This window comes from Prionailurus bengalensis, chromosome C2 (assembly GCF_016509475.1).
Source record: "Prionailurus bengalensis isolate Pbe53 chromosome C2, Fcat_Pben_1.1_paternal_pri, whole genome shotgun sequence".
Classification (NCBI taxonomy): domain Eukaryota; kingdom Metazoa; phylum Chordata; class Mammalia; order Carnivora; family Felidae; genus Prionailurus; species Prionailurus bengalensis.
Window position 1 is genome coordinate 84,535,605 of NC_057350.1, and position 24,693 is coordinate 84,560,297.

General features: G+C 40.4%; 1 protein-coding gene across 1 annotated transcript in view; it reads left to right on the forward strand.

Annotated features, from left to right (window-relative positions):
• MCF2L2 (MCF.2 cell line derived transforming sequence-like 2) overlaps positions 1 to 24,693 on the forward strand; it is a 267,297-nt gene that overhangs the window by 192,259 nt on the left and 50,345 nt on the right. Inside the window, exons 16-18 of the mRNA XM_043594796.1 lie at positions 10,820 to 10,886; positions 19,139 to 19,254; positions 20,419 to 20,488. Of these exons, the coding sequence (XP_043450731.1) occupies positions 10,820 to 10,886; positions 19,139 to 19,254; positions 20,419 to 20,488 (253 nt within the window). The remainder of the gene's footprint in view (positions 1 to 10,819; positions 10,887 to 19,138; positions 19,255 to 20,418; positions 20,489 to 24,693) is intronic.

A 24,693-nucleotide genomic window follows, 5' to 3' on the forward strand; every position in this document is an offset into this window, starting at 1 on the left:
TCTGACAAATGCTACAACATGGATGAACTTTAAAACACTATGCTAAATGAAATAAGCCAGGCATAGAAGGACAAACGTTGTATGTTGTATGATTCCATTTTTAAACAAGGTACCCAGGATAAGAAAACCCTTGGAGACAGAAAATGGAATAGAGGTTACTGTGGACTGGGGGAGGGAGGGAGAAATGGAGAGTTAGTGTTTAATAGATACGGGAATTTTGGGGTGCCTGTGTGGCTCAGTCTGTGGAGCATCTGACTTCAGCTCAGGTCATGATCTCATGGTTCATGAGTTCAGGCCCCGCGTCAGCCTCTGTGCTGATAGCTCAGAGCCTGGAGCCTGCTTGGGATTCTGTGTCTCCCTCTCTCTCTGCCCCTCCCCTGCTTGTGCTCTGTCTCTGTCTCTGTCTCTCTCAAAAATAAATAAGCATTAAAAAAAAATAGATACACAGTTTCAGTTTGGGATGATTGAAACTGTTCTAGTGATGGCTGTGAATGTGATATACATTTTGAATGTACTTAATACTACTGAATTGTACACTTAAAACATGTTTAAATGGTAAATTTTAAACACAATTAGAAAAATTATAATCCCTAAAATACTATACAAATGCAAGATTGTTATCTTGAATTAGCATTAATGAGATTGTGTTTATAATCAGTCTCTCTTTTAAGAAGTGCAGTATGTGTGAAATTCCTTTGTCATTATTTATTATGTGATATCGAAGAACAAGCATCCACCCAGATGAACTTTAATAATAATTTATTTATGCCCCATCCTCTTCCAAAAAGAATTTGAGGTAGTATACTCTAAATGCATCAGAGTAATGAGGTCAACTCCAACGGACATAAGAAAAAATATACAAACAGATACAAAGAAGAGAGAACAAATGGCACTCAGCAGCAGAGCAAGAGTCTCTCAACTTTTAGCCTTCCAGAAGCCAGGGAAGTGTTTGCATTCATCAGACCTTTTTTTTAATGCTTAAAAATCATTGGTTTCAACATGGTCATTATATGGGTCTATAGCGTCCATGTTGCTACCATTTACAGTTCTGAGAATGTATTGTATAATACGGAACACCTAATCGAAACAGAAGAAAGATGTCGAACTAAGAACATCCTCTCCTAAGTCAGAGCCCTCAGGGCCCATTCTGTGCTAATGAAAAGGGTTCCTGGAGAGTTGTCTGCCCTGCAGGCCAAATGAATCTCCTGCACCTTCCCCTGGGCTCCTGCATCAAGTCTACACTGTAGCCCAGCAGGACAACCATCTCCTCCATCTGGGCCCCCCCCCACCTCCCTTGCTCCCCATCCAGCCCCTGCCCCAGCAGCGTAGTTCACGCAAGGCCCACATGTGGCCAGAACTCCTAGACTCTGCTCATGTTTCCTTCTTTCTGGAACAGCCCTCTGTCTTCCTGGCCAAGCCCTCACCTCTTACAGAGGACAGTTCAGATTTCACCGTCTCCAGGACGTCTCCAGCCCATGTTGATTTGCCTTCCTCTTGCTGTCCTGGTGCACTTTCCATTTACACACTAGCTATTTAGCCCCTTGAGGATGTGAGTGAATGGAAAGTTTTACAAGTTTTGTTTCATTTCTTGCAGCAATGAAAAGTGAGGTGTGATTATGCCAAAGACCACATCATACATTTTATTAGAAATGATAATATATTTAGAAAATGATCTTTGAGAGCCAGCAGGGATTCTCAAGATTATCTAATTCGGTCTTTTGGCACATAAAGAAATGGGCGATACCCTGGGAAAGAAAGTGACTTGCTCAAGGTCACCATTTATATTTGAGATCGAAATAGACTGAAAAATTTAACATCCTGAAACCCAGTATTTTTACAACAGTATGCTAGTTTCGTTTTAAATTTGTGTTTTATTTAGTATTTAGTAATCAAACAGGACTTTGGATATACCCCAAACAGGTGAAGAGAGGTAGCGAAACATCTTGTGAAGAACATTGGCTTCACCAAAGTGGTGGGTCTTCAGCAAGTCACTTTGTGGCTCTGGGCCTCTTGTTTTTTCATCTGCAAAATAAGGATGAATTGGATGGTCTTTCAGCTTATATTTGTTTCTGCATTTTATGAACCTAGTAGACTGTTGACCAGCCCCACCAGAGAATTTACAAGTACTGACTGAGCATACATCTCTCACCTCTGCTTTCTCCTCTATGCTGTTCCCCTCAGCCTGGGACACACTTCTTCCAAACGTTTTCCCTTGCTTGCTTTCTTTTTTCTTTTTTTCTTTTTTCTTTTTTAGTTTTTGCTTGCTTTCTTTTTTAAACTCAGCTTAAACATCACTCAACTCAAAATTGGTAGTAGTGTCTCCTGCTACCCTTGGCTTAATTTTGTCCTCTCCTCTGCACTTAACTCCTCTGACTATCTAATACCTTACCACACTGTATTGGAGTCATTGACTTTCTTGTCTCTGCCTCTACACTATGAACTAAGGCCTGGGACCATGGTACATTTCTTGAGCCCAAGTGCCTATAATGGTGCCTGGCTAATAGTAGGGAACTAATAAAGGATTGGTAAATGGATCTAACAGTTTTTTGCTTGGGAAGTGAGGACAAGACTGTGGCACCAATTTTATATGAAGCTGTTAGAAAGCATTTTCATAGAAAAGGGAGGATTGGAACTGAGTTTTCAAGAATGATTAGAATTTGACATGGCGCCTGGGTGGCTCAGGCGGTTGAGTGTCTGACTCTTGATTTCAGCTCAGGTCATGATCCCAGGGTTGTGGGATCGAGCCCTGTGTTGGGCTCTCTGCTGAGCATGGAGCCTGCTTAAGATTCTCTCTCTCTCTCTCTCTCTCTCTCTGTCTGTCTCTTTCCCTCCCTCTCCCTCTCCCACCCACTTTGCATGTGTGCACTGTTTCTAAAATAAAAAAAATAAATAAAAGACTTAAAAAAAAGAATGACTGGAATTTGAAAGGGAATGTAAAGTAATAACACTGGCCTAACTAATGGTGGGGGGAGGAGGTGGCTAAAAGGAGTGGGTCAGATCAGTGTTACTTATTTGAATAGCAAAACATTTGCATTAGATTGTCTGGGATGTTTGTGCAAATTGCAGATTCCCCCTATAGCTCCCACCCATTACTCCCCATTCTGGATTTGTAGGTCTGGATTTACCTTTAGAACAAGCTCCCTAAGTAGATTCTTATCACATGAATGGAGTCTTGAAATCCCGGAAGGAACACTGGCAATTGTGGGTGATTGGAAGGGATTTTAAGTTTTTGAAGAGGGGGAATGGTGGCATGAAGAAAATGGAGCTTTATGAAAGGCACAGACTAGTGGTCTGCAAAATAGACTGAAGAGGGGGAGACCTCAGAGGCAAGGGGAACTTCCAGAAGTGCACCAAAGTATTTGAAGTGAGAGGAAGGGAGAGCTTGCTTTCTACTGGCCACACCAGAAATGGAGAATAAGCAGTGACTCCAAGAAGCATTATTGAAAGATGAAATGATGAGGCTTGACAACAGATTGAGTATATAAGCAATAATGGTAGGGAGCAGTTTGAAATGACAACTGTGTTTCAGGGACCCTACAAAATGTCAGTTCCACTGATACACATGCTGCTTCTGTCTAATGAGTTCTGCTTCAGCTTGAGGTGATTGAGGTGTCTGGGAGACATCCAGGGGAGAAGCGTGTAAACTATTGGCAACATGGGCTTGAGCGTAACCACAGGTCTGGGAGGAAGATAATGACATGGGGTCAGTAGCATGAGAGAAGAGGAAGGAAGCCCTAGGAACCTGAGTTTAGACCTTTGGGAGCAGCAACATTAGACAGGAGGAGGAAGATGAAGCAAGCAGGGAATAGAGAAGAAACAGAGAGGTAGGTGGTGAATGAAGAGTAAATAAGAAAGAGAAACCAAAGGAAGAAAAAGGTTTAAGAAGGTGAGTATCCATTATGTCAGATGCTGTAGAGTTTGAGAAGGATAGGAACAGTCCTTTCAGAGTTGCCCAGGTGGCTCAGTCGGTTGAGTGTCTGACCCTTGATTTCAGCTCAGGTCGTGATCCCAAGGTCATGAGATCGAGCCTTGAATCAGGCTCCACACTGAGCATGGAGCTGCTTGGGATTCTCTCTCTCTCTCTCTCTCTCTCTCTCTCTCTCTCTCCTTCTCTTCCTCTGTTCCTCCTCCCCAGCTCTCATGCTCTCTCTCTCTCTAAAATTAAAAAAATGAAGGAAAAAAAAGAACATTCCTTTCAACTTGGCAAAAAGGGTTTTAAATGAAAACTAACTTTTAAAATGTGAAAATCTATAACTCTTTCTGACATGTGCATTGTTAGCTATCATACCAGGAGTAAATAAAAACTCTTGATGGCGAATTGTGTTGACAATTAATGAGCAAAAATATATTTCTGACAGGTTGGTTTCCAAAAGGATGCTATTCTATTGGAGATATGGGAAATGGGGACGTGGGAAATGAAAGGCAATGGTTAAAAAAGGGAAACAGGGGCACCTGGGTGGCTCAGTCGGTTAAGCACCTGAGTTTGGCTCAGGTCATGATCTCATTGTTTGTGAGTTTGAGTCCTGTGTCAGGCTCTGTGCTATCAGTGCAGAGCCTGCTTGGGATTCTCTCTCTCCCTCTCTCTCTGCCCCTCCCTTGCATGTGTTCTCTATCTCAAAATAAATAAAAATAAAACTTAAAAAATAGTTTAAAAAAGGGGGGGGGAAACAAGATTAGGATGCATGGACAAAGAAGAAACTTATCAGGAAATCCTAATAACATTTATGTACTTTAATGATCTAGCTTACAAAATAGGGTTGCATTGAGCTTTAAAAAATTTTTTTAGTGTTTATTTATTTTTGAGAGAGAGAGAGAAGAGAGAGAGAGAATGAGTCGGGGAGGGGCAGAGAGAGAGGGAGACACAGAATCCAAAGAAGGCTCCAGGCTCTGAGCTGTTCAGCACAGAGCCTGATGTGGGGCTTGAACCCACGAACCATGAGATCATGACCTGAGCCAAAGTCAGATGCTTAACCAGCTGAGCCACCCAGATGCCCCCGCATTCAGTTTTTTAAAAAGATTCCATTCTTAAGAGAATGGAACTGATGAATGGATAAAGAAATTGTGGTTTATATACACAATGGAATACTACGTGGCAATGAGAAAGAATGAAATATGGCCTTTTGTAGCAACGTGGATGGAACTGGAGAGTGTGATGCTAAGTGAAATAAGCCATACAGAGAAAGACAGATACCATATGGTTTCACTCTTATGTGGATCTTGAGAAACTTAACAGAAACCCTTGGGGGAGGGGAAGGAAAAAAAAAAGAGGTTAGAGTGGGAGAGAGCCAAAGCATAAGAGTCTGTTAAAAACTGAGAACAAACTGAGGGTTGATGGGGGGTGGGAGGGAGGGGAGGGTGGGTGATGGGTATTGAGGAGGGCACATTTTGGGATGAGCACTGGGTGTTGTATGGAAACGCATTTGACAATAAATTTCATATATTGAAAAAAAAATTTTTAAAAATAAAAATAAAAAGGTTCCATTCTTGCCCCTTGGTTACAGTGTCATCTGAAAAAAACATGAGGTGTCATACAGAATGGAAACAGATATCCAAAGCTCTGTTTTTATGCTAGCTTGAAATATGGCTTCAGAGGGGAAACAGTCCCTTAAAACACATTATCCCTCCTTTTCTTCCTTAAGGACATAGGGGTCAGGGATGGAGGGAGATCCACTTTTAAATGTGAAACAAAGTGCCAGAATATACACTAGTATAGATTACATTACTGCAAGCTGATCTGGCATGCTCAACTCCATTTGGTGCCCTAATTACAGTGCTCCATCCCTGGATAGATATCCATCAGGACATAAATTGCTCTAGGTGTTTGAAGGTTTTTTATTACTTGAGTACCTTCAATGTTTTCTGTTCTTCATCTACATTATATATACTTGATGACTTGAGATGTTAAATCCTTGAGAGTCTTTTCTACAAAGTTATGTGCTTTGGAATAATAAAGCAGGCAATCATCAACAAGAATCATAAATTTTCTCCCATTTTAGAAAGTTATTAAAAAAAAAAAACAAAGGAGAGAAAAAAAGAATGGCTTAACAGTGATGTTGAAGGCTATTTAAAAAAAGATCTGAACTGAAATCTGGGCTTATGGTGTTCAGGGGACTCCCTATCACTCTGGTTTTATCCATTGCACTCCAACAAGTAAAATGAAGCTACTGGATGAGATCTCTAGACTATTTCCAAACTATAAACTGGGACATGACCTGATAAGCGATTTTTTTTCTTCTGAGTTGTGAATATTTTCTTGTGTCAGGTTCCCCAAAACTCCTAAGAGTCTCTGAGTTCTTACGGAACTGTTGGGTGATTAAAATTGATTTCTGCCCTCCACCTAGTGTTATCTGCCTTCTGACTTCATTTAATTGTCAATACGTCCTTAAACAGACCTGCCAAGTTGTTTAAGCACGGTGCTTCATAAGGGCTTAAGAGACTGGCTGTACTCTGGTTTCTGTGAACGGTTGCTGTGGTCCTACTTAATGCCATGGCTCATGGAATAGATTGGTATTGAGACCTGTATTTCCTTCTGACATAGCAACTGCTGTCATTTTAGGATGACTGTAAAAAGCAAAAGAACCTCTTAGTGACTTTGTTACCTAAGTGTGATCTTAAAGTCTGTATACTTCTTGAAATTGTGTCCTCTGTCAGTGACTATCCTTTTTCAGTCTTGTCTTATAATAAGCATTTATAAATAGATACAAAAATTGTCATTTTAAGAAGAGATCATTGTTGAGCTATAAAACATGTAAATTATAGGTTTTATTTATATCTCTCTACTGGAGTTTATATGTCATAACCTCCAGTAACATTCATTTTAAAATGTCATGTAAACTATTTTTTAATTATAAAACTGGTAAAAAAAATTTTTTAATTAAAGTTTGTAGGGGGGTGTAGAGTAAAAGGTAAAAAAATTTCCTTCCCTGTTTTCTAGCCTTCAGTACAACTCTCCAAAGGCAATCACTATTAACAATGTCTTAAGTTTCTTTGCATGAATTTTCTTCTTTTTTAAAGTTTATTTATTTTGAGAGACAGAGAGAGCGGAGAAGAGGCAGAGAGAGAGAGGGAGAGAGAGAATCCCAGGCAGGCTCCGTGCTTTCAGCTTAAGATCATCACCTGAGCCAAAACCAAGACTCAGATGCTTAACTGACTGAGCTACCCAGGCGCCCCTCTTTGCATGAATTTCCTAAGCATGTACAATTATATATACATATATATATGTATGTATACGTACTCACTTTTACATAGTAATACCATGTATATTGTTCTTCATCTTATGTTTTTTTAAGTTCACTTAATATACCAGGACTGTGTCATACCAGCATGGCTCAGTCAGCCTCATTCTTTTAAAAAAAATTTTTTTTTCAACGTTTATTTATTTTTGGGACAGAGAGAGACAGAGCATGAACAGGGGAGGGTCAGAGAGAGAGGGAGACACAGAATCGGAAACAGGCTCCAGGCTCTGAGCCATCAGCCCAGAGCCTGACGCGGGGCTCGAACTCACGGGCCGCAAGATCGTGACCTGGCTGAAGTCGGACGCTTAACCGACTGCGCCACCCAGGCGCCCCTCATTCTTTTTTTAAAACTGCATGCCATTTCATTATATATCTGTACCATAATTTACTGCTGAACATATAAATAATTTCCAATTTATATCTGGTTGTTGTGGAAGCGCAAATAATTACAAATAATGGACATTAGTAGGAATGAAATTACTGAATCAAGGAGCACGTGTTTTCAATTTTGATGAGATATTTCCAGGTCGTCTTGCACACAGTTGCACTTCTGTCAATATTCTCTGAGAGTGTTTCCACATTCTTATCTATCAGTCTCCCTTTGAGATTTGAAATTTCTACTGTTCTAGTAGTTGAAAATTGTTATTTCTTTTTACTATGCCTTTGTTGGATTAGTGTGCATTGAACATTTTTTTTTTGTGTGTAAATTGTGTGTCCTTTGATTATTTGTCCCTCACCACATCCATTATATGAGAGAAAAAGAAGCCCTTTACTAGGATAGACTACCATTTATTTATTTATTTTTCTAATTTATTGTGGGTTTTTTGGGTTCAGCTTTATTTGTTTATTTATTTATTTGTTTGTTTGTTTATTTATTTATATTTAATTTCAGAGTAGTTGACATACAGTGTTATAATAGTTTCATATGTATAATACAGTGATTTGACAATTCTATACATTACTCAGTGCTCATCATGATAAGTGTACTCTTCATCTAGTCCACCTATTTCCCCCAAGACCTCCCCTCTGGTAAGCATCAGTTTATTCTCAGTTAAGAGTCTGTTTTTTGGTTTGTCTTTTTTTTCTCTTTGTTCATTTGTTTTGTTTCTTAAATTCTACATATGAGTGAGATCATATGGTATTTGTCTTTCTCTGACTGACTTGTTTCACTTAGCATTATAACTCTAGATCCATCCACATTGTTGCAAATGGCAAGATCTCATTCTTTGTTATGGCTGAGTAATATTCCATTGTGTATATATCCATCTATCAATGGACGCTTGGGCTGCTTCCATAATTTGGTTATTGTAAATAATGCTGCTATAACATAGGGGTGCATATATTTTTGAATTAGTGTTTTCATATTCTTTAGGTAAATACCCAGTAGTGGGATTACTGGATCACATGGTAGTTCTATTTTTAATTTTTTGAGGAAACTCCACACTGGTTTTCACAGTGGCTGCACTAGTTTGCATTTCTATCAACAGTGCACAAGGGCTCCTTTTTCTTCACATCTTCACCAACACTTGTTTCTTGTCTTTTTTTATTTTAGCCATTCTGGCAGGTGTGAGGTGATACCTTATTGTACTTCGGATTTGTATTTCCCTGATTATCGATGAGTGATGTTGAGCATCTTTCCATGTGTCTGTTTTCCATCTGTATGCCTTCTTTGGAGGAATGTTTGTTCATGTCTTCTGCCCATTTTTAATTGGATTATTTGTGTTTTTTGTGTTGAGTTGTATAAGTTCTTTATGTATTTTAGATACTAACCCTTTGTAGGATATGTCATTTGCAAATATCTTCTCCCATTCAGTAGGTTGCCTTTTAGTTCTGTTGATTGTTTTCTTTGCTATGCAGAAGGTTTTTATTTTGATATAGTCCCAGTGGTTTATTTTTGCTTTTATTTTCCTTGCCTCAGGAGACACATTTAGAAAAATGTTGTTATGGCTAATGTCAGAGATATTACTGGGATAGGCTACCTTTTATTTTTTTTTTATTTTTTATTTTTTTTAACGTTTTTATTTTTGAGACAGAGAGAGACAGAGCATGAATGGGGGAGGGGCAGAGAGAGAGGGAGACACAGAATTGGAAGCAGGCTCCAGGCTCTGAGCCATCATCCCAGAGCCCGACGCGGGGCTCGAACTCACGGACTGTGAGATCGTGACCTGAGCTGAAGTCGGACGCTTAACCGACTGAGCCACCCAGGCGCCCCGATAGGCTACCTTTTAATAGATTAACCTACCAACAGTTCACAGGAAACCATAAATATATATATTGTACACATGATCACATGATCAAATGTATATATGGTACACATGATCACCTGTACAAACACTAACTCACTTGGAGGCCTGAAAGAAAGACGAAAAAAGAAAGTGTCTGAGAAGAGAAAGAGAACAGTCTCTCTGGAGACTGATGTGGGGACTGGCCTCAGTCTTTCTATTAGTTTTCTATTGCTGCATAAAAAATGACCACAAACTTAGCAGCTCACAGTTTCCAGGGCCAAGAGGTCAGGCACAGCATGACTGGCTTTTTGCTCAGGTCCCACAGAGCTAAAACAGTTAGTCAGCTGTGCACAGTTTCCTCTTCTAAGTTGATGTGGTTGTCGCAGAATTCAGTTTCTTGTAACTGAGGGACCCAAGTCCCAGTTTCCTCACTGGTTATTAACTAGGGGCCACTCTTAGCTCCTAGAGGCAGCCTATGTTCCTTACCACATGGCCTCTTCCATCTCCAAAGCCAGCCAAGGACAGCCTCCCTTGTGTTATATCTTTCTCATTCTTCTAGTCTTTTCTGACTTTCAGACCCAGATCTGATGAGTTCATGAGACTAGAAAAGCCCAGCCAGGTAATCTACCTATCTCAAGGTTAACTGATTTGGAACAAAACAGAATGGCAAAGTCCCTTGACAGCAGCACCTGAATTAGTGTTCAGTTAATTAACTGGGAGGAGGTGTGTGTACACACAGAGTCAGGAAACTGGGGTGAGCATTCTGCCCACCACAACCCCCACCTGCTTTCCTCAAGGGAAGCAGACAGAGGTCATGTCTGTTGGCTGAGGAAACCAATGCTACTGAAACATTAGATGCCAGAGAAAGAGAGCATAACTGGAATCCATCTAACCCCATGCACAACAAAGTCCACCCATGTGGGTCAAAGACCTTGATCTGAGCAATGAAACAGCAGAAAGCTACAGAGAAAATCTTGGAAATCACACATACAGTGTAGAGGTCAGGTAGGCTTTCCTGACCAAGGATCCAAACCTGGCATTTCTGACTCCACAATCTCTGCCTTCTTGACCCCCACATGATGGCTCACCAGAAGACAGGTCATTCATTGGCTATACAAGTGGATTTACAGTCCTCTAGCCTTGCTTTTTCTTCTTATGCCAGTGTGATTAGAGTGTGGTTTTGTGAGATGCTGTCCTTGGGTGTCCTTGGGTGTCCAATAGAATAGAATGAAGTACCGCAATCTGAATAGGTAAGTCACTAAAGGGAACTGTATTGTTGAGAATATTAAGAATTCTAAAAAAACCTCTCTCCCCTCCCTCTCTTTCTCTTTCATATTCCCACCTGCTGCTGTGATCCAGACGCATTATACGTGACTTGCTTGAGACCGAAGAGATTTATATAAAAGAGATTAAGAGCATAATTGATGTAAGTAGATTGGGGTAGTAGACATTAAGCATGTATTCAAACTAGAGAAGTTCTGTTGCACAAAGAGACTTAAGGTAGTTGCCACATGTCTCTAGAACCCCCACTGAGGGGACAGGTCTTACACTATCACAAGTATCTTTCCAATAGAAATAAGAACATTCGTTTGACTATTGATCCATTTAACCAAATAACTTACAAGGGACTGTGCCACTTCATATGATTCTAGCAGTGCCCAATAGGTTCACCCTATGGTTGTCAACAATGAGCATGATAATTTGAATGTTTTTGATAATTTAATAAAGGGGAAGTGTTTCAAGTAGCATTTTTTGCTTGAGAGTGAAAATTAGAATTTTCCTATTTTCCTAAGGAAATAATTTTGAGAAAAAGATGATTATGTGTACAAAGTTACAATAGAATTTTTTAATAATAAAATATCAGAAGAAAAAATCGCCAATAAAATAGGGGGTGGTTAATAAATTCTGATATTTATGCTAAATGAAATATTATTCAACAGTTACAAAGTAATTATTTTGGAGGATCAGGCCAATATGGCGGAGAAGTAGGGGGATCTGTACTTCCCGCATCTCTCAAACAAAGAAGGGCTGAAGCCAAAGGACTTTGAACCCTGAGAGACGGGGAGGAAAAGAGACTGAGTCTAACAGGGAGACACGGGAACAACCTGACAGGCTATAGGTGGGTGATTGCGAACTGGAGGAGATAAAATGGGGCCGCGTGGGGCCTTCTGCCAAGAGCCAAAGGGAAGTGAAAGAGTGGCTGGGGAAGTGTAGGACTGCATCTGGACAAGAGAAAAACCTCAGACCCAGCCGGAGAGGGATCCCATCTCTAACTGCGGGGCTTTCTTGGGACTGGGGCTGGCTGCCCTGTTTGTGCACCTGGGGAGGAGGGGAGCTACCCCCGGGTTCAGTGGTAGGTCAGGGGCACAGTCACAGTAGGAGAAAGCGGTCACCTCCCCGAAGTGCTGCAGCACAAGACAAAGCCTGGCTGCGTCTGCCACCCCCATGCTCGGTGGCTAGGTCAGGGGCGCAGTCCACAGTAGGAGAAAGCGACCCCCTCCCTGGAGTGCTGCAACATGGAACAAAAACAGCCAGGACCACATATCGGATGGCATAGAGAGGCGCTTCCCCAGTGCCAGGGCGCATGGAGTGGGAATTTAAATCCCAGCCAATCACTGGGGCACGGGAATTGGTGGAGCGAGAAAGACTGCCCCGTCTGTGCCCATGGCACAGTGAGGATGACTCCAACGGAGCCCACCGGGTCAGAGGAGAGGAGACGGGGGGGGGGCGCCATTTTTCTCCCCACCACCAAGGCCGGGCCTCAGAGATGGGTCCGTGGGGCTCACCGTGGAGGCGGGACCTGCCTATACCAAACCACACCCCTCAGCGCGGGGTAAGTGCGTGTCTACTGGAGCAGCATAGACCCTGAGGAACCAGACGGACCACTCTTCCAGACCAGTGCTTCTACATTACCTGGATTAATTCTAGGACAATTCTTATTATTTAGATACATTCTACCTTCCTTTTCTCCTTATCTCTTTCCTCCTCTAGGCCGGTTACTCTGGTTCTTGGTTTGTTTAAGCAGACATATTTAATCCATTCTCTTGATACATGTTCTACACCTCCTTCTTTACTTTCCTTTCTCTCTCTCTCTGGAATACTCAAGCTGTATAGTTTCTCTGTCTAGATAACTTTATCATCGTTTCTTCCCCCCCCCCCCCCCCCCCCTTTATTTTCCTTTCTCTCTCTCTGGGTTAAGCCATTTAGTCTCTCTGCCTGGTCAGTGTTTATTTTTTCTTTTTCCCCACCCCTGTCATTTCTCTCTTTGTATGTGCTCTTCCATCAGCACCGCCTCCACCCTATTCTTTACTTATAGTTGGTGTTTTTGGTTTTTTGCTTTTGGATTGTTTGTTTTATTTGTCTGTGTGTTTGTGTGTTTTTGTTTGCTGTTTGTTTGTTTGTTTTCCTTTCCAGGGCTACTTCAAGGAACAAATCAAAGCACACCTGGTGGAGGGTCCAAAACATCACTACAAGTAGGGAAATAAAATAACCAAAGTCACAATAACGGAGAGCAAGTAACACCCTCCAAAAAACACCTCCTGAAGGGCCAGACCCTGTATGGGGTATGACCCCCCCCCCCCCTTTAATATAGCAGTGCTCACAGGTGCAGAGCACATAACAAGCTTTTAAAACTCATAAGGGACAGAAAATTAGCAAACTGATGACATGGAAGAATTCTCCTTAAAAGAAATTCCAGGAAGAAGTGACAGCTAAAGAATTGATCAAATCAGATATAAGCAATATAACTGAACAAGAATTTAGGATAATAGTCATGAAATTAATTGCTGGGATTCAAAAAGGCATAGAAGACAGCAGAGAATCTATTGCTGCAGAGATCAAGGAACTAAAAAATAGTCATGATGAATTTAAAAATGCTATAAGTGAGATGCAAGATAAAATGGAGGTGGCCACAGCATAGACTGAAGAGGCAGAGTGGAGAATAGGTGAATTAGAAGATAAAATTATGGAAAAAGAGGAAACTGAGAAAAAGAGAGTTTAAAAAATCCAGGATCGTGAGGGAGAATTAGGGAACTAAGTGATGCAATCAAATGGTACAATATCTGTATCATAGGAATTCCAGAAGAAGAAGAAGAGAGAGAGGAAGGGGCTGAAGGTGTACTTGAACAAATCATAGCTGACAACTTCCCCAATCTGGGGAAGGAAACAGACATTGAAATGCAAGAGGCACAGAGAACTCCCTTCAGACATAACTTGAATCAATCTTCTGCATGACATATCATAGTGAAACTGGCAAAATACAAGAATAAAGAGAGAATTCTCAAAGCAGCTAGAGATAAACAGGACTTAACATACAAAGGTAGACACGTAAGGGTAGTAGCAGACCTATCTACTGAAACTTAGCAGTCCAAAAAGGAATGGCAAGAAATCTTCAATGTGATGAACAGAAAAAATATGCAGCTGAGAATCCTTTATCCAGCAAGTCTGTCATTCAAAATAGAAGGAGAGATAAAGGTCTTCCCAAACAAACAAAAACTGAAGGAATTCATCACCACTAAACCACCCCTACAAGAGATCCTAGGGGGGATTCTGTGAGTGAAATGTTGCAAGGACCGCAAAGGACCAGAGACATCACTACAAGCATGAAACCTACAGACATCACAATGACTCCAAACCCATATCTTTCAATAATAACACTGAATGTAAATGGACTAAACGTTCTAATCAAAAGACATAGGGTATCAGAATGGATAAAAAGACAAGATCCATCTATTTGCTGTCTAAAAGAAACCCATTTTAGACCTGAGAACACCTTCAGATTGAAAGTGAGGGGATGGAGAGCTATCTATCATGCTACTGGAAGTCAAAAGAAAGCTGGAGTAGCCATAATTATTTCAGACAAACTAGACTTTAAATTAAAGGTTGTAACAAGAGATGAAGAAGGGCATTATATAATTACAGAGTCTATCCATCAGGAAGAGCTAACAATTATGAATGTTTATGCACCGAATTCAGAAGCACCTAAATATATAAAACAATTAATCTCAAACATAAGCAGTCTTATTGGTAAGAATGTGGTAATTACAGGGGACTTTAATACTCCACTTACAACAATGGACAGATCATCTAGACACAAAGTCATTAAAGAAACTGTGGCCCTGAATGATACACTGGACCAGATGGACTTGACAGATACATTTAGAACTATGCGTCAGTAAATCCTGAAGCAGCAGAATTTACTTTCTTCTTGAGTGCACATGGAACGTTCTCCAAGATAGATCACATACTGAGTCACAAAACAGCCCTCAATAAATATAAAAGAATTGAGGCCATACCATACACACTTTCAGATCACACTGCTATGAAACTTGAAATCAACCACAGGAAAAAGTCTGGAAAACCTCCAGAAGCATGGAGGTTAAAGAAAAGCCTACTAAGAACAAATGGGTCAACCAGACAATTAGAGAAGATATTAAAAAATATATGGAAACAAAGGAAAATGAAAACACCACAATCCAAACCCGTTGGAATGCAGCAAAGTCAGTCCTAAGAGTAAAATTCATTGCAATCCAGGCCTATCTCAAGAAACAAGAAAAATCCCAAATACGAAATCTAACAGCACACATAAAGGAACTAGAAGCAGAACAGCAAAGACACCCCAAGCCCAGCAGAAGAAGAGAAATAATAAAGATCAGAGCAGAAATAAACAATATAGAATCCAAAAAAAAAAAAAAAAAGTAGAACAGATCAATGAAACTAAGAGTTGTTTTTTTGAAAAAATAAACAAAATTGATAAACTTCTAGCCAGGCTTCTCAAAAAGAAAAGAGACAGGACCCAAATAGATACAATCACGAATGAAAATGGATTTATCACAACCAATCACTCAGAAATACAAGCAATTGGCAGGGAATACTATGAAAAATTATATGCCAGCAAATTGGACAACCTAGAAGAAATGGACAAATTCCTAGACATCCACACACTACCAAAACTCAAATGGGAAGAGATAGGAAATTTGAACAGACCCATAACTAGTGTAGAAATTGAATCAGTTATCAAAAATCTCCCAACAAATGAGAGTCCTGGACCAGATGGCTTCCCTGGGGAATTCTACCAGACATTTAAAGCAGAGTTAATACCGATCCTTCTCAAGCTGTTCCAAAAAATAGAAATGGAAGGAAAACTTCCAGACTCATTCTATGAAGCCAGCATTACTTTGATTCCCAAACCAGACAGACACCCAGGCAAAAAAGAGAACTACAGGCCAAATCCCTGATGACTATGAATGCAAAAATTCTCAACAAGATACTAGCAAATTGAAGTCAACAGCATAAAAAGAATTATTCACCACGATCAAGTGGGATTCATTCCTGGGCTGCAGGACTTGTTCAATATTCACAAATCAATCAGTGTGATACATCACATTAATAAAAGGAAGGCTAAGAACCAAATGATCTTGTCAATAGATGCAGAAAAAGCATTTGACCAAATACAGCATCCTTTCTTAATAAAAACCCTTAAGAAAGTCAGGCGAGAAGGAACATACTTAAACATCATAAAAGCCATTTATGAAAAGCCCACAGATAATATCATCCTCAATGGGGAAAAACTGAGAGCTTTCCCCCTGAGGTCAGGAACATGACAGGGATGTCCACTCTCATTGTTTAACATAGTGTTGGAAGTTCTAGCATCAGCAATCAGACAACAAAAGGAAATCAAAAACGTCAAAATTGGCAAAGATGAAGTCAAGCTTTCACTTTTTGCAGATGACATGATATTATATGGAAAATCCAATAGACTCCACCAAAAGTCTGCTAGAACTGATACATGAATTCAGCAAAGTCACAGGATACAAATTTAATGTACAGAAATCAGTTGCATTCTTATACACTAATAATGAAGCAACAGAAAGACAACTAAAGAAACTGATCCCATTCACAATTGCACCAAGAATCATAAAATATCTAGGAATAAACCTAACCAAAGATGTAAAAGATCTGTGTGCTGAAAACTATAGAACACTTATGAAATAAATTGAAGAAGATACAAAGAAATGGAAAAACATTCCATGCTCATGGATTGGAAGAATAAATATTGTTAAAATGTCAATACTACCCAAAACAATCTACACATTCAATGCAATCCCAATTAAAATTGCACTAGCATTCATCTCAAAGCTAGAACAAACAATCCTAAAATTTGTATGGAACCACAAAAGACCCAGAATAACCAAAGTAATGTTGAAAAAGAAAACCAAAGTGGGAGGCATCACAATCCCACACTTTAGCCTCTACTACAAAGGTGTAATCATCAAGACAGTATGGTATTGGCCCCAAAACAGACACATAGACCAATGAAATAGAATAGACGACCCAGAATTGGACCCACAAATGTATGGCCAACTAATCTTTGACAAAGCTAGAAATAGTATCCAATGGAAAAAAGACAGTCTCTTTAGCAAATGGTGCTGGGAGAACGGGAAAGCAACGTGCAGAAGAATGAAACTAGATCCCTTTGCTACCCCATACACAAAAATAAACCCAAAATGGATGAAAGACCTGAATGTGAGGCAGGAAACCATCAAAGCTCTAGAGGAGAAAACAGGAAAAAGTTCCTGTTTGACCTACGACACAGCAATTTCTTGCTCAACACGTCACCAAAGACAATGTAATTATCAACGTTTATTTATTTTTGGGACAGAGAGAGACAGAGCATGAACGGGGGAGGGGCAGAGAGAGAGGGAGACACAGAATCGGAAACAGGCTCCAGGCTCTAAGCCATCAGCCCAGAGCCTGACGCGGGGCTCGAACTCCTGGACCGCAAGATCGTGACCTGGCTGAAGTCGGACGCTTAACCGACTGCGCCACCCAGGCGCCCCATCTGTCCAAAGGCAATGTAATTAAAAGCAAAAGTGAACTATTGGGATCTCATCAAGATGAAAAGTTTCTGCACTGCAAACAACAAAACTAAAAGGCAACTGGTGGAATGGAAAAAGATATTTGTAAATGACATATCAGATAAAGGGTTAGTATCCAAAATCTATAAAGAACTTACCAAACAAAACACCCAGAAAAACAAATAATACAGTGAAGAAATGGGCAGAAGACATGAAGCGACAGTTTTCCAAAGAAGACATCCAGATGGCCAACAGACACATGAAAAGATGCTCAATGACACTCATCATCAGGGAAATACAAATCAAAACCACACTGAGATACCACCTCACACCAGTCAGAGTGGCTAAAATTAACAAATCACAAGACTATAGATGCTGGCGAGGATGTGGAGAAATGGGAACCCTCTTGCACTGTTGGTGGGAATGCAAACTAGTGCAGTCACTCTGGAAAACAGTGTGGAGCTTCCTCAAAAAATTAAAAATAGAACTACCCTATGACCCAGCAATAGCACTGGTAGGAATTTACCCAAGGGATACAGGAGTGCTGATGCATAGGGGCACTTGTACCCCAATGTTTATAGCAGCACTTTCAACAATAGCCAAGTTGTGGAAAGAGCCTAAATGTCCATTAACTGATGAATGGATAAAGAAGATGTGATTTATATATACAATGGAATACTACTTGACAATGAGAAAGAATGTAATCTGGCCATTTGCAGCAACGTAGATGGAACTGGAGGGTATTATGCTAAGTGAAATAAGTCAGCCAGAGAAAGACAGGTACCATATGTTTTCACTCATGTGGATCTTGAGAAGCTTAACAGAAGACCTTGGGGAGCAGAAGGGAGGAAAAACTCACAGAGATAGAGGGAGGCAAACCATTAGAGACTCTTGAGTACAGAGAATAAACTGAGGGTTGATGGGGGGTGGGGGAAAGGGGAAAGTGGGCGATGGACATTGAAGAGGGCACTTGTTGGCATGAGCACTGGGTGTTGCATGGAAACTGATCTGACAATAAATTATATTTTAAAAAATAATTATTTTGGATAAATATAGCAACATTGAAAAATGCTTATAAAAGTAAAAACAATATATGTAGAATTTTACAAGCTTAGCCCAAAATGCATGTGGAAAAACAGAATATGAATTACATGTGATTACTGTGACTACAACCATATAAAATAAGCTTTTAAAAAGTTATGAAGGAGGGGCGCCTGGGTGGCACAGTCGGTTGAGCGTCCGACTTCAGCCAGGTCACGATCTTGCGGTCCGTGAGTTCGAGCCCCGCGTCGGGCTCTGGGCTGATGGCTCAGAGCCTGGAGCCTGTTTCTGATTCTGTGTCTCCCTCTCTCTCTGCCCCTCCCCCGTTCATGCTCTGTCTCTCTCTGTCCCAAAAATAAATAAACGTTGAAAAAAAAAATTTAAAAAGTTATGAAGGAAATATAATAAAACAATAGTAATTGTGTTTGGTTGTAAAATGATGGGTAAGTCTTTGGCTTTCACACTTGACTTGTATAACACAAACATTTTAAAAATACATTTTTTTCTTTCTATAAATTGCCGTTTTATTATCATTGCCATTTAACCATCTTCTGAAGATGGACACACGAAGGACATAATATCAAAAGAAAGCATTTGATGGAATGGGTTTCAGGAGATAACTGTCAGTCAAGATGAGTCAAGAGCAACAAAGCCTGGAAAACAGCATTTTTCTAAACACCATATTTCCTAATTATTAGGGTTTTGGTCCCTGGAGTAGCTAATTCAGATCATCTCTCATATGTTCCTACCTGTAAAACCTACCTTGTTTCCACCTCTGCAGGGATATATCACTCCAATGGATTTTATTTGGCTGAAGCATCTGATTCCAGATGTTCTTCAGAATAACAAGGAGCTTCTCTTTGGGAATATTAGAGAACTTTATGAATTTCACAACAGGTATATAATAATTTATATTATCAGGAAAAATGGAAAGTAGAAGAACAATGGAAATCAGACTGATGGAATTTGGAGATGAACATGCTTAGACATTGCTAGGCTTAAGCAAGTAGTTCAGAGTCCGTGGATTTGGTTGGGATGGGATGGGATGAGAGGGAGGGAAGAAGTGCCACAGATCTCTGAGGGAGAAGGGGAAAGGCACCAATGGAGCATGTACCAGGTGTCAGGCATTAAGGTAATATTTTTTGTATGTTCCTTTGCTTATTTATCTATTCATGCATCAGCATTTTATTGTGGACCTGTACTATGTCAGGCACTGTGTTCAGCATTGGGAATACAAAGATGAGCAAGACACACATCCACATACGTACTGTCATAGGGTAGTGCTGGGAGCTAGGGTGTTGGAAAATGCTAACTGGTTAAACAAGTTGTCCTTGTAGCCCAGGGCTGGTTGGGTGTTGAGTTTTAGAGAATTAGAGGAGGAAGGGACTTTAGAAATCATCTTCCCAGCCTTTCATTTCACAGATGATACTGCAGCTCGTTTCCTCTCTTTACTCAATATAGTAACCCCAAATCACACATGTAATTGATGGAAAAGGAAAAGACTGCTCGGTGAATTGAACCACAGTTGCTTCTCAAACACGTCTCCTGTCCATTGGTCAGACACAAAAGTGAAATGGAAATCCCGTTTCTGCTACCTTCTCTGGAAAAGTTATTCAACCTCTATGTAACTCAGGTTTCATATTTATGAAACCCTACTTTGCAAGATTTGGTGGATGATTAAATGAGATATTGTTTATGAAGTACTTAGCTTATGCCTGACTTACTTGAAGCTCTCAGTGATATTAACAGTAGCAGTGGCAACAGCAGAAGTTCTTATTAATGTTATTATCATAGAGCAGGGAGCATCATTGCATCTTGTCTATCTATAGCTAGTGCTTAGAATGATCAGGACAGCTGTAGATAGTTTCAAGGAATCCTAGTAATGTCACAGAATGTTTTTTCTCCCAAATCGGTGTGTTGAAAATGAGTCAAGAGCAACAAAGCCTGGAAAACAGCATTTTTCTAAAGACCTCTTAAAACCTTATATGATTTTACTTTTAAAAAGTTTTAACCTGATACATGTAAAAAAATTAAAACATTATTATACTTTTCTTTCCCTAGGACTTTTCTAAAAGAATTGGAAAAGTGCACCGAAAACCCTGCACTTCTGGCACGTTGCTTTCTCAAGAGAGTAAGTCTGTGCTCCCAGTAAGTCGAAACAACCATGTGATTAAAGTTAACCCTTAATTTTCTGTGTATGAGGCAAGGGCAAATGGAAATATCAATGGTCTAAAGAGTTACACATGCCTTTTGAGTGCAAAGCAGGAGTCGGATGAGTCCAGTTTGACTAAGCTCATATGACAGGTGGGAGCAACTTAACAAGCTTGGCCTCCTGTAAAGCCTGGTGACACGGAAGACTGCCCCCCCCCCCCCCTGCAAAGCAGATGATCCTGCTCTGAATGACTGAGCTGTTTTCAAACAAGAATCACACAGCAGGTTTAAATTCCTCACTAAAGTTGTATTAACACTCTCAAGAGAAGTACTGATGCTAAACTAAAAGTCTCAAAAAATGTATTTTCTTCCATTTTATTTATTTGTTTGTTTATTTATTTATTTATACAACATAGAGGATATACTTAGCACCCAGTTTATGATTTCCTGTCCTACAACACCATACTTCTGATTATTTCCCCTTCCCTGCTGCCACACCTCTTCCCTTTTGCCCTCTCTGCACCCTTCCTTTGGGCAGTGAATAGGCTGTTTGGTCCAGTGGTACTCTGTAAGCTGTCACAGAGAAATGTATTGCCCAGTACCACCCCCCACCTAGTGAGGACTATGCAGATGATCCTCACGCCCTGAACTCTCAAAGTCTCCCATTTCTTCTCTCTCTCTCAACCAGAACTTCTTTTCATTCCCTTCCTTCTTTTTCTTTTTGTGAGCCTGACAGAACAGCTCAAACAGCTTAAAATTTTTTAAATGATCCAAATTATGGCTGATAAGTCTAAGAGCAGTACTTGTGATAAACTGACAGCAAGAAAATAAAAATCCCCAGGTTTCAAGGCCTTTGACATAATGGAGAGGCAGAGCCTTCAACCTTCAGCATTCCTAATGGCTTAGAAGGACCTTTCTTGGCCCGGTGTCAGCTTTCCACCACAGCCTCATCATAGGCTTTTCATCAAGTGCCAGAATTCAAGATACACTATGGGGCACCTGGGTGGCGCAGTCGGTTAAGCGTCCGACTTCAGCCAGGTCACGATCTCGTGGTCCGGGAGTTCGAGCCCCGCGTCAGGCTCTGGGCTGATGGCTCAGAGCCTGGAGCCTGTTTCCGATTCTGTGTCTCCCTCTGTCTCTGCCCCTCCCCCGTTCATGCTCTGTCTCTCTCTGTCCCAAAAATAAATAAATGTTGAAAAAAAAAACTAAAAAAAAAAAAAAGAATTCAAGATACACTAAAAATGATTTTGTATTCAATCTGATTAATTTCCTTTTTGAGTTACTTTTATAGCATTATTAGTGTTTTATACTGTTTTGCAATTTTTTATTCATCAAACCACCAATGTGAAATCTAGTTTCATAGTTTAGAAATATTTTATAATTGCTTATGTCATTATTGCAAAGACTTGTTTAAATTGTTGGATGAGAAAAGGCCAGGACCCTGTGGGGAGAAAGTGGATATTATTTTAAAAACTGTCCAAGTATAATGAAATGGTCAGGGAATTGCTGACAAAACATCTTTTCCTAGAAGAATTCCTCACCTAAAGTTTTGCAAAGCCTTCTGTAGTCCTCCATTTTGGGAGAAACCTCAGAAATTATTCCATCCAGACCTGCATTTAAATGCTGCATATAATCCTAATGATTTATGATGTTGGAGACAGAATATAGGTAATAAATTCTTCCCAAGCACAAAGTTATTAGTCTGGGACAAATGGAGTAATTAAAAACCATGACCACCTATTCTTTGAGGCTCCTTGAGGGAATTGGCTACTGCTATGTACTTGTTAGCTAATAAGATGGGCCCCTCAACCATTATGTACCACAACAGTTGACCTTTTCTTAGTAGCATTTGCAGAATTCTGTGGAGATGAGTTTTGAAATATTGCTCTGTCCAAGTGTTTTAATCAGACTCTATAGCTTGCAGAATCCAGGAAGATCCTGCCCCAGAGGCCAAGCTCTATGTAGAATAACATTTGTCAGTAGTTTACTTTGAGTTCCATTTGCTCTGAGATCTGACATGGCACAAAAGAGCGTGCTTTCAGACATGGCTGAAAGAGCACTGAGGTGGGAGTCAGGAATGTAACTTCTTGTCTAAGTTGAGCCACTTGCTATCTGCATGACCTCACATTAAATCACTTCAACCCTTGGAGTCTCACTTTCCTTCTCCATACAATAAGCTTAATCATACCAATATGTAAAGTTGTTGTGGAGATCTAATAAAATAGTGTATGCAGAAGGGTTCTACAAAGTACAAAGTGCTTTGTCAATAGCTACCATTTATTGGGTATTCTGTATGTTATATTGGGCATTTGCTGAGAAGTTTTAATACATCATCTCATTTAATCTCACAGCAATCATAGTTGACTATTGTCATAAACCCATTTAATACATGAGAAAACTGAAGTATAGGAAGGTTAAGTCACTGAACTTGGGCCATTTGGTTTGTAAGTGACAAAGCCAAGAACTTAATCTGGACACTCCACCACCAGAGGCTCTGTCCTAATGCATAAACAATCATGTGTGAATATGAATTTTTGGTAGCAATTTTTTTTAGCCTCCTGATTTATTCTATAAAAAGGTGAGGGTAATCAGGCACTTTCTTATGCTGCTGGTTAGTGTATATCCTTTCCTTAAGGAATTTTGGATTGAAAAGCAAATTTAGGTCAACAGTTGTGTTTTGGTGTTTGAAGGCTTATAATGTTCTGCATTGCTCAAAGTGCAGACATAGTACACAGACATAGGAACACAGGTTTCTGCTCAGCATCCATCAGGAGAACCATTTGCCTCTGTTACTGGGAAAGTTTGGGGAAAGGTGGCTGACTGTGGAGGTTGTTTTACTGAGTGGGGGGCTGGACCTCCAAAATCTCCTCCAGCTTTTAAGAATCCTCTAGTAGTTGGGGCACCTGGGTGGCTCAGTCAGTTAAGCCTCCAACTTTGGCTCAGGTCATGATCTCGCAGTCTGTGGGTTTGAGCCCATCATTGGGCTCTGTGCTGACAGCTCAGAGCCTGGAGCTTACTTTGGATTCTGTGTCTCCCTCTCTTTCTGCCCCTTCTCTGCTCATTCTCTGTCTCTCTCTGTCTCTCTCTGTCTCTCTCTCTCAAAAATAAATAAACCTTAAAAAATTTTTAAAAAAAGAATCCTTTTGTGGTTAGTGTTGAAAGCAGTGAAACATTGAATTGTTTTAGGTGCTAAAGGCCAGTGTTTTGTGCTCTGACGGACCCAATGTGGGTGAGATGCCTGTATCAGTTTGTAATATTTTATAAGCCTGACTTTTGGTATGGCACGAATGTTCCCCATGTGTAGGTTGCTCTGCTCTGGAAGCCGTGCCTGGCTTATCAATGACACTCGGTAGATAGTTCTCAAGGGAATAAATAATGAACATATTGTTAAGCTCGGAGTTATTATTTTAGTTCCTTAACCTGTCTGAACAACATTTCCTCAAGGGTCATCTCCCTTCCATACACAGACGCATGTAGTTTTTCCTGGAGAGAGTAGCAAAGGACAGAGTTGCTGAAGTTCTTGGAGTGAAGTGAAATGACCACTTACAATCCATCAGGAGAGGAGGAGAACTACAGAAACAGAAAGCATTCACTACAGCAGTGTGTTTGGAAGTAGAATAGACCTTGGGGTGCCTGGGTGGCTCAGTCATTTGAACATCTGTCTGACTCTTGGTTTCAGTTCATTCAGGTCATGATCTCACAGTTGGTGAGTTCGAGCCCCACATCGAGCTCTGCACTGACAGTGCAGAGCCTGCTTGGGATTCTTTCTCTCTCTCCCTCTCTCTGTCTGCCCCTTCCCCACTCACTCTCTGTTTCTCTATCAAAATATATAAATAAACTTTAGAAGAAGAAGGAGACAGAGAAGGAGAAGGAGAAGGAGAAGAAGAATAGACCTAGCTAAAGCTGTGAGGGAAGAAATAACCTGTGTCCACGTGAGGGACATCAAGAGTTGGCCTGAGAAGCATAAGGACACAGAAGTCCATGAGGATGCAGCCACATGGGCTTCTCCAACCAGAGTGGCACAGGCTTTATGACAAGTGAAGCTGCTCTGGGCCAGGTCCTACTGATGGAGTGGATGGAGCTGGCAAGCTGACTCCTTTCTATCTGGGCAACCTTTCTATCTGGGCTGTTGATAGGTATGTGCCCATCTCTCATGGCCTTTGATACAAAAAGAAATAGGCCACA